The following is a 12,404-nucleotide window of genomic DNA, read 5'->3' on the forward strand; positions in this document are numbered from 1 at the left end:
TTTCTCTCATTACAAGAAGATAAGGGCAAAAGTACCAATCTCTACCGCTGTTTAATAATCAGGCTCTGTGAGCTTTTTTTGGACCTTCTGATCCTTGATTCTTTTTAACCCCTCGTGTCCTCAAACCTTGGGATCTCCTTTTCAGAGCAGGACGCAGCAGGATCCCTGGTTGGTTTATTCCCTTTTTCAGTGTTCCTGTCCAAAGATCTCCTCACTGATTGACACCCCTGAGACTCTCCTCTGATATGATGGGAGAGCTCTTGGTACACCCCAAACTTTCATTTTTTGGGAATTATTTGTCTCTCAGTGTGCTGTGTGCTGGATAACCTTTGGAGCTTGGTGTCTCTCGTGGAATCACAAATGAAAGAAGCTCACTGTGGAATCACAAAAAATACTAAGCTCACTCTGTGTGCACACCACAAGGGTTTATTAAATGTAAATCTGCATATTCTGGGGGCACTAAGCTGATTTTAAAGCCTTTTTTCCTTCTCAGATCGTTGATTTGAAGCAGCTGGGACAGACCTGGCTCCTCTCCGTGGGGAGCTCCTGTGGGGAGTTCAGTCCCCTGTTTCACTCGGCCACCTCTTTGCCAAAACCATGGGGTTTTCGGAGAAATGTAGACCTGTTTGGGACTGAGGTGGATGAAACTCCCTGAGCTTTCTCCCTGGTGTTTTTTTTGGGGCGTTCCCCCCGCCCCGGCCCGTGAGGATGGGTTATTGCGCGGCCCTGAACTGCCGCAACGGCACCAGCGGCGCCTACAAGAACAGCTCGGTCAGTTTTTATGGCTTCCCCCTCCAAAACAAAGCCCTGCTGAGGCAGTGGATCCAAAACATGGGCCGGGACATGGAGACCCCCTCCAAATACCACTGCCTGTGCTCGGAGCACTTCGAGGAGAGCTCCTTCGAGGCGGAGCCCGTGAAAATCCGCAAGAGACGGCGCCTGCTGAAGGAAGCTGTTCCCAGCAAATTCATCCTGGCCTTGGACGGGACCTGGCTCGTGGGCACCCCCCAGGCTGGCGGCGACGTGATGAGCAACAAAACCCGAAAAAGGATCCGGAATTCCGAGCCCTGTGGGGTAATGGAGGGGCTGGATAGTGGGGATAATTCCACTTAAAGGGAGATTTGTGTGTAAAGCCTTGGAAGCAGCTTGGAAAAATAGCCCTTAGAGGGTTTAATTAATAATAATAATATTGTTATTCCCTAATAATAAGCTTTCATTACCAGGGAGGAGCTTTTCCAGCCAGTCTGACAGACCATGGCACTGCCTCAGGGTTTATTTAAAACACTGAATTATTTTATTTTTCATTGAAGGAAGAACCACATTCCCTGAGGGGGTTGGGTGCGGATGCTGACCACAGATATCTGTTTTTATGACTAACTTCTGACCCAGTTGTTGGAGCAAATCATTGTTCTGGCTGAGTCACATCGCTTTAAAGTCTTTTCTCTCATTCTGGATTAACAGTAGAAGGTTCTTATGTAAAATCCTTCATTAATATGCTGCTTACACATAGCACAGACATCGCTGGGAGCAGCTGGGAGGTGCCAGCGTGTTTAAACTGTTGGGATAAGAGGGTTTTCAGGGATTCTCAGCTCCTCTGACTGTGGAGCATTTTGCTTTTTAGGTCCCTGGGATGTTTCCTCAGTGGCCACGTCTGCAGGATTGGCAGAATGAATTTTATAAGCAATTGCTGAAGGAGAAATTTGGATCTTTGATCGCACTGGGAAAAGGTCAGTTTTCCCTCTCCAAAGGGACACACACTGGTTCTGGCCTGGCTCTTGTCACTCATCACATCCCTGGATTTTCAGAGGATTCATCTTTAAGAGCTTGTGAACCCTTGTGAGAGACAAGAAACTCCACAATTTTCCTTTAAAAGGTTGCAGGACAGTTTTGGATCCCAGGGAATGCAGCTGCCAATAAAAACAAGGAACAAGGAATGGAAAAGGTTTTGATACAGGAGCTGCAGTGACACACTGTTGGTTTTTCTCTTTTTTTTTTTTTTTGTCTTGGTCGGAGTCAGGATTAAATGTGCAGAGACAATATTTCGTGTTTGGACTTAGATATTTACTATTTCTTATTTATATTACAGTCTTACAAGTCACAACTTCTACAGCATTTCACCAACACATTATAAAATGGCCCCATATTTATCTCTACAAGGTGTTTTAAGGAAAAAATATCTAATTAAGAAATTACACCAATTTTCTTTTACTTTTAACCTAATAATTAATAACTTGTGTCTTGTAATGTGGACTTTGTCTGATTACACAATACTACCCAAACCCATGAAGAAAAAGGTGAAGAAGAAGGATTAGTCTTCGCCCTAAAACTTCTATCTTCTCTTTATATGAATTACTATATTCTAAACCCTTAAACTCTGAGTTTCCCACCCTGTGATATCACACACTTCTATTCCACCTCCACACCCACAATCCCAGTTCTCTCATTCCATTTTGGAAGCTTCTCCACAGCCTCAGGTCAATGCAGTGTTCTCATGGGGGTCAGTGCCTGGCAGCACAGAAATCTGAAATTCTCAGCAGCCAGGGCTCCAACAACACACGGGCTCATTAATCCTGTACCTTCATTAATTACAGTGAAGTTGGGTTTTTGTCATCCCCAGACCCTGATGTATGTCTGGGTTTGGGATTCACTGAAGAGAATTGGAACTATTTTGATGCAGAAATAGTGAAAGATCTTGAATGATGCCCAGAAAATGAAGAAATCTTGATAATTAGCTTTAAATGCCCGACTATGTGTTTGCTTGAAGTCACTGATATTTTAAATCTGAAGCTGTCAGCCCTCCCTGGCTCCTCAGCATTCATGTAATTCTTTGGATTGATTCCTAGAAGAACCTGCTGAAACTGGGGGCATTGCACAAGGAGGAATTAGCTGGGAAAAAGACAGGACTGAACCATAAAATTCGGCACCAGGCAGCTGAATTTGGGGTTAAGGCTCAAGTCTGAGACATTCCACTTTTCAACATTTAATCTTCAACCTTCTGGGTGTCATTTCTGGAATATTTTATAAAAGTTGGAGCACAAATCCTTTTCATCCCAGATACCCCTTTAGACATCAGGGCAGCTGCTGCTTCTCCCTCCCCAATGGACCTTTTCCTAGAATAACAGAGATGCTCTTTAGAGAGTGGGTGATGCAGGGATTTGCTGGAAAACCGTCAGGGGGAAATATTAATGACCATCATTGCCATGTTCTTTCTGTTACTTGTTCAGACTGTCCTGTTCCCAAAAGCCACATTCCTGAAGGAGGAGCAGCATGGGTCAAGGATCCGCAGGATTTGAAGGGAAGGAAAATCCCTGCCAGCCTCAGCACAGGTGTGTGTGTGCTGTTGTGGGAATTCACTGGCACACCTTGAAATTGGTAGGATTGGAGGGATGGGGGATTGCAGCTCAGCTCTGCTTTTTTTTCCACCCAAAACGTAGGGGTTTTGTCCAGAAGCAGCGAATCGGGAATTGTTATTCTTTGGAGATTTTTCTGTCACATCAGATACGGGGAATGTTTGGAATCTCCTTGTTCCAGGCCATGGCGGTGCCAAAACCCAGGGACCATCCTCGGGAGCGTCCCAAGCCCTGCTCAGCCACTGCTCTGACCTGGCAGAAACCTCGGGGAGCCACCACAATCCGGCACCAAATCGGGCAAATCCCGTGAGAATCAGGAGCGGAAACAGAGTCCTGGCAGGGCAGGAGCTGGATGAGTTCAGGCGGTTCCTGCTGTACCACCAGGGCCAGCCCGAGGACGCGGCGGTGCCGTGGTTCATCTGCAGCGAGTGCGGGAGGAGCTTTGCCCGCCACGCGTACCTGCTGCGGCACCGGCGCGCCCACGCCGGGCAGCCGAGGAGAAACCCGCCTGCCTCCTGCAGAAACCCGCCTGCTTCTTGGAAAAACCTGCCTGCTTCCTGAGGAAACCCTCCTGCCTCCTGGAGAAACCCTCCTGCCTCCTGGAGAAACCCTCCTGCCTCCTGGAGAAACCCGCCTGCCTCCTGCAGAAACCCGCCTGCTTCTTGGAAAAACCTGTCTGCTTCCTGAAGAAATCCTCCTGCTTCCTGGAGAAACCTCCTGCTTCCTGGAGAAACCCTCCTGCCTCCTGGAGAAACCCTCCTGCCTCCTGGAGAAACCCTCCTGCCTCCTGGAGAAACGCTCCTGCCTCCTGGAGAAACGCTCCTGCCTCCTGGAGAAACCCTCCTGCTTCTTGGAAAAACCTGCCTGCCTCCTGGAGAAACGCTCCTGCCTCCTGAAGAAACCCTCCTGCCTCCTGGAGAAACCCTCCTGCCTCCTGGAGAAACCTGCCTGCTTCCTGAAGAAACCCTCCTGCCTCTTGGAGAAACCCTCCTGCTCCCTGGAGAAACGCTCCTGCCTCCTGGAGAAACCCACCCTCCACAGCCCCCTCAGAGTCCATCTCCCTGTCACCCACTTGCCACAAGCCTGCCTAGGGCAGAGCATTGCAGTCGGCTGTCAAAAATCCTGCTCTGCCCAGAAGTGGGGCTTTATAGTCCTGTGTGGGTTAGAGTAGATTCTGGGGATAAGGCAGGGCAGTTTTCCCACGTTTCATACTTTAGTTTGAAAGCTAACCAGCAGGAGATCCCAAGTCAGAATGACTAATTTAATAGGAAAATTAGAATCAAATGCAGTAGTACAAAAACACTGACAGTCAGGATACAGTCTGGTTAAATGGTGGCTGCAGCCCTCTTGCAGCGACAGGTGTGGTTCTGTTGGAGCAGGGATCCTGCAGAAGGGTGGAGTTTTCCTCTGAAAAACTTTCTTCCAGTGGTGGTCTAGATGGGCCTGGTCTCCCTCTGGGAATGCGGTGGGCAAAGGCTGCTGTGGTGTTCCAAAGCTCAGATTGTATCCAGTTAGGAATGCTTGGCTCCTCCCCCTGGGCAGAGCATCTCCCAAGGGGATGATGGAATTTTATCAGCCATGCAGGGACACTCAATGACTCATTGACAGAAGATATCTCCCTGGACAGAGGACAGGTCCTGGAAGAGATAAAGAACACTGCCCCACCTGGCTTTAACACCTGGTGATAGAATACATACTTTTGGTTACATCTTGGATTGCAACCCAAGACATGAATCGAGTTGTGATTCAATTTGCTGCTGCCCTGTCATTGATCAGGACCTGGATCACTCCTGTCATTCTTACCATGCTCCATCCAGCTCCTCCTTGGAGCAGGAGTAGGATAGAGCAGCATTGGCTGTACCAAAAGGGGCATTAAAAAAACCTGGTGCACCAAACAACACGTGCTGGAGAGCATCCAGAGTACCACAGAGAAACAGTGGAAGTTTTCAGGGATGAAAAATGAAGAATTGGGAATGGGATTGTAAGCTGATGTTTGGAACAATCAATTCCAGGCATTATTTCCCCACTTTAGCTGCTCTCCCATTACTGTACCTGCAGAACTAACTCTATTTTTGGGTTCTATTTTTATACTGACTCCATGTTTTCCTGTAGGGTGAGATGCTGCTTTGGTTTCTGAAATTCTGGGGAAAAACCCCATGGGTATATTCTAGATGTGCGTACAGTGTGTTGGTGATGTTCCTCTGGGAAGTGGAAATGCAGCAGGGAGAAGGGTGGAGGAGAGGAGACGGGAGGCAGCACATGCAGATTTTGTGTTTTCTCCCCACGTGCTGGTGGTTTTCAGCATTTTTGAATATTCCAGTTGCGTGCCAAGAGGGAAAATGTGTTGCCTCCAGTTGGAGGGGTGTCCTCAGTCACAGACTCCAGCTGGAATGAAGTCTCCAGGCTCAGCAGCCCCCGAGGAGCAGCAGAGAACACCCAGCTGGTGCTGTGCTGCAGTTTCAGGAGTTCTGAGCAGGACTGGGAAAATACACTTGGCCCCAAAGCATCCTGCCCATCCCAGGTACAGGAATAATGTCCCAAAAACCTTTTGGCACAAGCTTCTCATTGTTTCTTTCTTCATAAGTGAAGTCCTGGGGTTGGCTTTGCTTTTATTCCTCATAGAATCCCAGAAAGGTTTGGAAGGGATGTTAAGGACCAACCAGTGCCACCCCTGCCATGGCAGGGACACCTCCCACTGTCCCAGGTGCTCCCAGCCCCAGTGTCCAGCCTGGCCTGGGACACTGCCAGGGATCCAGGGGCAGCCACAGCTCTGGGCACCCTGTGCCAGGGCCTCTCACCCTCCCAGGGAACAATTCCCATTCCCAATGTCCCACCCATCCCTGCCCTCTGGCAGTGGGAGCCATTCCCTGTGTCCTGCCCCTCCATCCTTTGTCCCCAGTCCCTCTCCAGGCTGGGATGCTGCAGGCTGGGATGTGGTTTTACAGCCTGCACATCCTGCACTGCTCCCAGCCCTCAGGGGAGGGAATGTGTCCTGAACTGGGATGCAGCTCCATTCCCACAGAGGGGATGGTTCCTCTGTCTCCTGAGCCCTGGATCCCGTGGGATGCTTCAGGCCCCAGCACCCCTCACTCCTGAGGGGGCAGAGCTGCTGTGTCAGACCCAGCTTTAACTCCCCACTGCCACAAGGAGTGGGAACTCCAGCAGATGCTGTCCTGGGGATCAAAGTTTCTGAACTGCCATTCCCAGGGAAATATCACCTGTGTGGTGAGAGATGTTTGGAAAATTTGGGGAATAAACCAAGCAAACCACATCTGTGCTGTCAGCAGGTCAGTCCATGGCTGAGATGAAGAAACCTCAAAGGCTGAGGGAGCTGGAAGGGCTCAGCCTGGAGAAAAGGAAGCTCAGAGGGGCCTTGTGGCTCTGCACAACTCCTGACAGGAGGGGACAGCCAGGAAGGGGTCGGGCTGTGCTCCAGGGAACAGGAACAGGAAAATTGGAAATGGACTCGTATTTGGATTGGATATTGGAGAAAACGGCTTCGTGAAAATGGCTCAGCCCTGGGGCATGGGGCAGGGCCTCCAGGGCCTGGGGCGTCCCAGCTGGGGCCCAGGGTGCTGGAGGGGACAGGGAGCAATGACATCCTGGAGGGAAATGAAATGGCTGCTCAGGCTCCCGTGATGCTGCTCAGCCCATTAACCCTTCTTGTACCCCTGCCCTCCCTCCTGGGCCAGGGTCATCCCGCTCGCTGTCCAGCCCATCCGTACGGATCCTGGACCACCGAGGCTTTGGGGGAGCTTTTCCCAGGATAATCCCGGGAAGGTGGGACCGTGACGCTTTTCTGTGGCCTGGCCCCAGCCCCAGCCCCGGCACTGTTAAAACGAAAGATTCAGGGTCAGGATAAGCACACAGGGTGGTTCCCAAATGCAGAATGTCCCCCCACGAGGGTCTTCCAGCCAGGACGGAGGTCCTGGTGTGGGTGGTCATGTCCTCTTCCCCCAGGGCTCCTGGCCCTCGGTGCCACCCCAGTCGGTGTTCCCTGGACCCAAATCAGTCCAATGTCACCCACGCTCGTGTCAGCATCGGTGCTGATGTCATGCAGAGGCTGGTGCTGGTGGCAGAGCCGGTACCGATGCCCTCAGTGGTGCCAGAAGTGGAGGTGCCGGTGCCGGTGCTAGTGCCCGTGCTGGTGCCGGTACCCGCTGCCGTGGTGGAGCCGCTGCCAGTGCCAGCGGACTGTGGCGGTGCCAGTCCCGCTGGCGGTACCGGGGCCGTGCCGGTGGCGGAGCCGCTGCCGGTGCCGGTAGGCGGCAGTGCTCGGCGCTCCGCGCTGCCGCCGCTCCCCGCCCGCTGCCGCCCAGCCCGGAGGAGGCGGATGCGATTCCCCGGCTGCCCGTGGCTGCTCGGCGGGGCGGCGGGGCCCGGCCCGTGCGCAGGCACCGACAGCGGCCCCGCTCCCGGCCCCGGCCCCGGCCCCGACCCGGCCCCGCTCCGCGCTCGCCGCCGCCGCCGCCCGGCCCCAGTCCCAGCCCCGGCCGCGGCCGCCGGGGCCCGGCCCAGCTCCGCGGGGCCATGGCCGAGTGGGCGCCCGCCCAGGTAAGCGCGGCCCGGGGCAGCGGGAACCGGCCGCAGGCGGAGCCGCCCCGCCCGCCCCGCTCCCGCCGCTGCCCGGCCCGGCCCGCGCGCCCCGGCCGGGACCCTCCGGCACCCCCGGCCCGCGGGCCCCCGCCACCTCCGCGGACCGGACCCGCGGTGGCCCCGGTGCCCCAGGACGTGGCCGAGCACCCCTTCCCCGGGATGTCCGTGCGTCCCCGGTATGCGCGGGCGCCGCTGACCCGGGATGTCCACGTGCCCTCGAGATGCCCCGGGGTGCCCCGGGATGTCGCCAGGAAAGCGACCCGCGATGGCCCCGTGCTCCCGGGATGCCCCGCTGACCCGGGATGCCCGTGTGTTCCCAGCGTGTCCCCAGGCACCTCTGCCCCGGGATATCCCCGTGCCCCCGGGATGCCCTGGGTTGCCCTGGGATGCCCCAGAATACTCTGAGCAGGCTTCAGCCCAGAGATGTCCCAGGCACCTCTGTCCTGGCATGTCCCTATACGTCCCCAAAGTGTCCCTGGACACCCCTGGTCCACACTTGCCCAGGCTGCTCCCTGCCCATCCTCCTCCCGAGTGGGTTCCAGGCTGGGGAGACCCAGGAATGGCTCCCAAGGGATTTTGGGATTGGAGTGACAAGTTGGGAGGGGGTCACCATGGTGACCTGCCTAGTTCTGGCAGGTGTTCCATGGGGACAGGGATGGGCACCGACCCCATGGCCACCCTGGACAGCTGCTCACTGTCCCCTCAGGCCAGTGGGCAGAGCACACAGGGGTCCCCTGCAGTTCTGGGGCCGCTGGTGGTCAGAAGCCCGGGAAACGAGGAGCAGAGGCTCCAGGGGGTGACCCTGGGCCTCCTCGCACTCGTGCCCTCCCCGTGGCCCAGGTGCAGGAGTGGAACATGGAGGCCCCTCACCTGATGCCGCTGCAGCCGCCGCTGCTGCCGGAGCGGGCGCACGTGCGGGAGGCGCAGCTCCACTCCGCAGAGGCCTCGCTCTGGACCGTGGTGGCCACGGTGCAGGCCATGGAGAGGAAGATCGACCTCCTGGCCACCCGCCTGCTCAGCCTGGAGGGCCGCTCGGGCACGGCCGAGAAGAAGCTGCTGGACTGCGAGAAGACGGCCATGGAATTTGGGAACCAGCTGGAGAGCAAGTGGGCCGTGCTGGGCACCCTCATCCAGGAGTATGGGCTGCTCCAGCGGCGCCTGGAGAATGTGGAGAACCTGCTGAAGAACAGGAACTTCTGGGTGCTGCGGCTGCCCCCCGGCCCCCGGGGCGAGGTCCCCAAGGTAGAGTGTCCCTGGGGGCTGCAGGACAGTGGGGGGACCCTCGGTTTCCCTGGGGAGCGGGCACTACTGAGCCGGGGGGTCTTGTCCCCACAGGTGCCAGTGACATTTGTTGACATCGCCGTCTACTTCTCAGCGGAGGAGTGGAAGAACCTGGAGGAGTGGCAGAAAGAGCTGTACAACAACCTGGTGAAGGAGAACTATGAGGCTTTGCTGTCCCTGGGTAAATGTCCCTTTTCCCCCTCTCCTGGCAGGACGGAGCGATGGCTGTGTCTCCTCAGTGGGTCCCCAATGTGGGTGGCCTGGTCCCCTGCCGGTGGTCGGTGGTGCCACTCGCTGTGTCCTGGGACCATTCCAGAGGGAATGCTCCATGGCTTATGCTGTGTGCGGGGACAGGGTGACACCGTGCCATGCCAGTGCTGCCATGGTGCTGCCCAGGGGGCTGGAGAGGGTCCTTGTCCCCCAGAACACAGGACCTGAGTGTCCACACTGCCTCCAGCGTGGAGGTGCTGTAGGATTTAGGCATCTTCTCTGCCAGGAGGGACGCCAGGTCCTGGCATCCTGGTGTGTCCCCAGAGTGCCTCCCGAAGCCTGGCTGACAGGGAGGGGGTGACAGGCACGGGGTGACATCGGTCTGTGTCCCTGGCAGATGGGGCCCTCTCCAGAAGCGAGGCCCAGCCCCGCAGCGAGCGCGGGGACGGCCCCTGTGTCCCTGAGCAGCGGGAACTGGAGCAGAGGGAGCTGCCACCAGACACCTGCGCGGGTGAGGCACCACGGGAGGACCCGGCCCCACTGTCCCCACTGTCCCCACCTCACGTTCCTTCACCCTCCTCACCCCAGGGACGCCCCTCCTCCCTCCCAAACAGTCCCATCCCTGCTGGGCCCAGTTCTCCAGCTGTGACTGGGAGCTGCCGTGAGTGACCCCAGAAAATCCATGACTACTGTGCTGGAGATCTTGGATATCCATCACTGGGAGATCCACGTGTCCCCTGCTGCCACCATCTTGTGTCAGGGCCCATGGACTGTGTCACAGTCACTCAGTCCCATCAGTCGTGCCCTTGTCACCTGTCCCCAGTGGGGTGTGTCATTGTGCCTGTCTCCAAAGTCTGTCTCAGGGTCACCCACCCTTAAGGACCATCTCAGGGTCACCTATCACACCAAGGGCTGTCCCACAGCCACCTGTCCCCACAGCTCCCTGGGGCTCTTGGATGTCCATAACTGCTGTGGGATGGGGGTGTCCCCTGAGGCCGGAGTCCAGGGGTCACACCCCAGGTGTGGTGGCCGTGGGCCACACGTGTGGCTCCATGCCGGCCCCGGCCAAGTCTCTCCCTGTGAACAGAGTCGCTGATCTCCACCTCCGACATCCTGTCCCGGATCAAGCAGGAGGTGGCCTTCGTGGGGGAGCAGCAGTTCCCGGAGGAGCGGGGGATGCCGCCAGACCCCTGTGCAGGTGAGCCCGGCGCTGAGCCTGCCCCTCCGGAGCCATTCCCTCCCCTGCCTCCCGGAGCAGGGTGTGGCCCCGCGTGGCTGAGTCCCTGTCCCCGTCCCTGTCCCTCCCTGCAGGCGCGGACGCCCTGATCACCGCGCACGACTTCTTGTCGTGGATCAAGCAGGAGGAAGAGCCCTGTGTTCGGGAGCCCTGGGAGCTGCCCGAGAGGGAGATGCTGCCCCCGGGCCCTGGTCCTGGTGAGCGATCCCAACCATGGGGCTGGGGTGGGGGAGAGCCCCGCAGGACGAGCTGTGACTTGGGGACACCCCCAGTGTCCCCGGTAGGACTGACCGGTCTCTCTGTCCCCTGCAGCCAGCGAGGGGCTGCTGGTGAAGACGGAGGAGCGGTGCCCCCACGCCGAGCCCCCCGAGGAGGTGGGTTTGCCGGGCAGCTCCGGGGAGCTGCTCTTCCCCGGCACGGGCTTCGGGACCCCCGAGGGACAGGCGGCGGTGCCGGCCGCGGTGGCTCTGCCGGCGCAGCACAGACTGGGCAAAGCTCCGGGCCCCGAGCCGGGCCCGGGGGCCGATGCCGGGGGCGTCCCCGCGGCGCCGCCGGGCCCCGCCGAGGAGCGGCCGCACGGCTGCGCCGAGTGCGGGAAGAGCTTCAGCGGCAAGAAGAGCCTGCGGATCCACCAGCGCAGCCACGCGGCCGAGCGGCCCTACCCGTGCGCCGAGTGCGGCAAGAGCTTCAATTGCCACTCGGGGCTGGTGCGGCACCAGATGATCCATCGCGGCGAGCGGCCCTACAAGTGCTCCGAGTGCGGCAAGTGCTACAGCCGCAAGGAACACCTGCAGAACCACCAGCGGCTGCACACCGGGGAGCGCCCCTTCGCCTGCGCCCAGTGCGGCAAGAGCTTCATCCGCAAGCAGAACCTGCTCAAGCACCAGCGCATCCACACCGGGGAGCGCCCGTACCAGTGCCCCGCCTGCGGCCGCAGCTTCCGCTACAAGGAATCGCTCAAGGATCACCAGCGGGTCCACGGCGCCGAGGCGGGGCCGCCGCCGCTGCCGCCGCCCGGGATCCTGCCCCCCGGGGACTAGGGCCCGCCCCGCCGCGGACTGCCACCCCCCGGCGCGGGGACGGCCCCCGGCCACGCAGCTTCCCCCCGAACCGAGGTGCCCGGCCGGGGCGGGGGGCAGGCGGGGAGCCCCGGGGCGGGGACGAGCCCCCAGGTCCCCCGCCACGGACGGACGCTTCGCCCCCAGCGCTCCCCCCACGGACAATGTCGCCGCACGGGGTGGGGGGCAGCCCCCCGCCGTGTCCCCCCGCGCCACCCCCGCCTGCCGCTCTGTCCCCTCGCCCCCGCTGCTTATTTTTACTGCCCCCCCCGCGCCGTCCCGCTGTACAGTGCTTGGGGTGTAGTTTTGTATGGACGAAGCGATACGGAATAAAGTCGTGCTGGGCTGCAGAGCCTTCAGCGCCCCCGCCGCGCGTCCCCCGTGCTCTGTGGCCGCGCTCCCGCCCTGTCCCCGGGGTCCGGCGCCCTGGGAAAGCAGCTGCAGCAGGGTGGGAAAGTGGGAATGTCCCGGTGGGACACGGAGTAATGGGAATGGCGGCATTGAGGGTCCGGGGGTGTGGCGGCTCAGGAGGTGCCTGTGTCACCGGCTGCGGTGGCCTCGTGCCCGTGGGGCTGTGTGGAGACCCCCACTCCTGTCACCGACCCATCTCTGGGTCCTTCCTGTCCCCTGTCCTTGCCCCATCCCCAGGTCCTCCTACCTCTGATTTGGGGG

At 58.4% G+C, this 12,404-nt stretch overlaps 1 protein-coding gene across 1 annotated transcript; it reads left to right on the forward strand.

Annotated features, from left to right (window-relative positions):
• Positions 1-7,683: 7,683 nt before the first annotated feature.
• LOC311162098 (zinc finger protein 777-like) lies at positions 7,684-12,091 on the forward strand (the record flags this gene model as incomplete). Its single annotated transcript, XM_084220246.1, is given in 8 exon segments — positions 7,684-7,783; positions 7,786-7,904; positions 8,787-9,188; positions 9,282-9,408; positions 9,835-9,948; positions 10,525-10,635; positions 10,749-10,871; positions 10,987-12,091. Coding segments are annotated over 8 exon segments (1,824 nt in total). The 3' UTR covers positions 11,715-12,091.
• Between the last annotated feature and the right edge of the window lie 313 nt (positions 12,092-12,404).

The sequence above is a fragment of the Fringilla coelebs genome, assembly GCF_963513975.1.
Source record: "Fringilla coelebs genome assembly, chromosome: 1".
Classification (NCBI taxonomy): domain Eukaryota; kingdom Metazoa; phylum Chordata; class Aves; order Passeriformes; family Fringillidae; genus Fringilla; species Fringilla coelebs.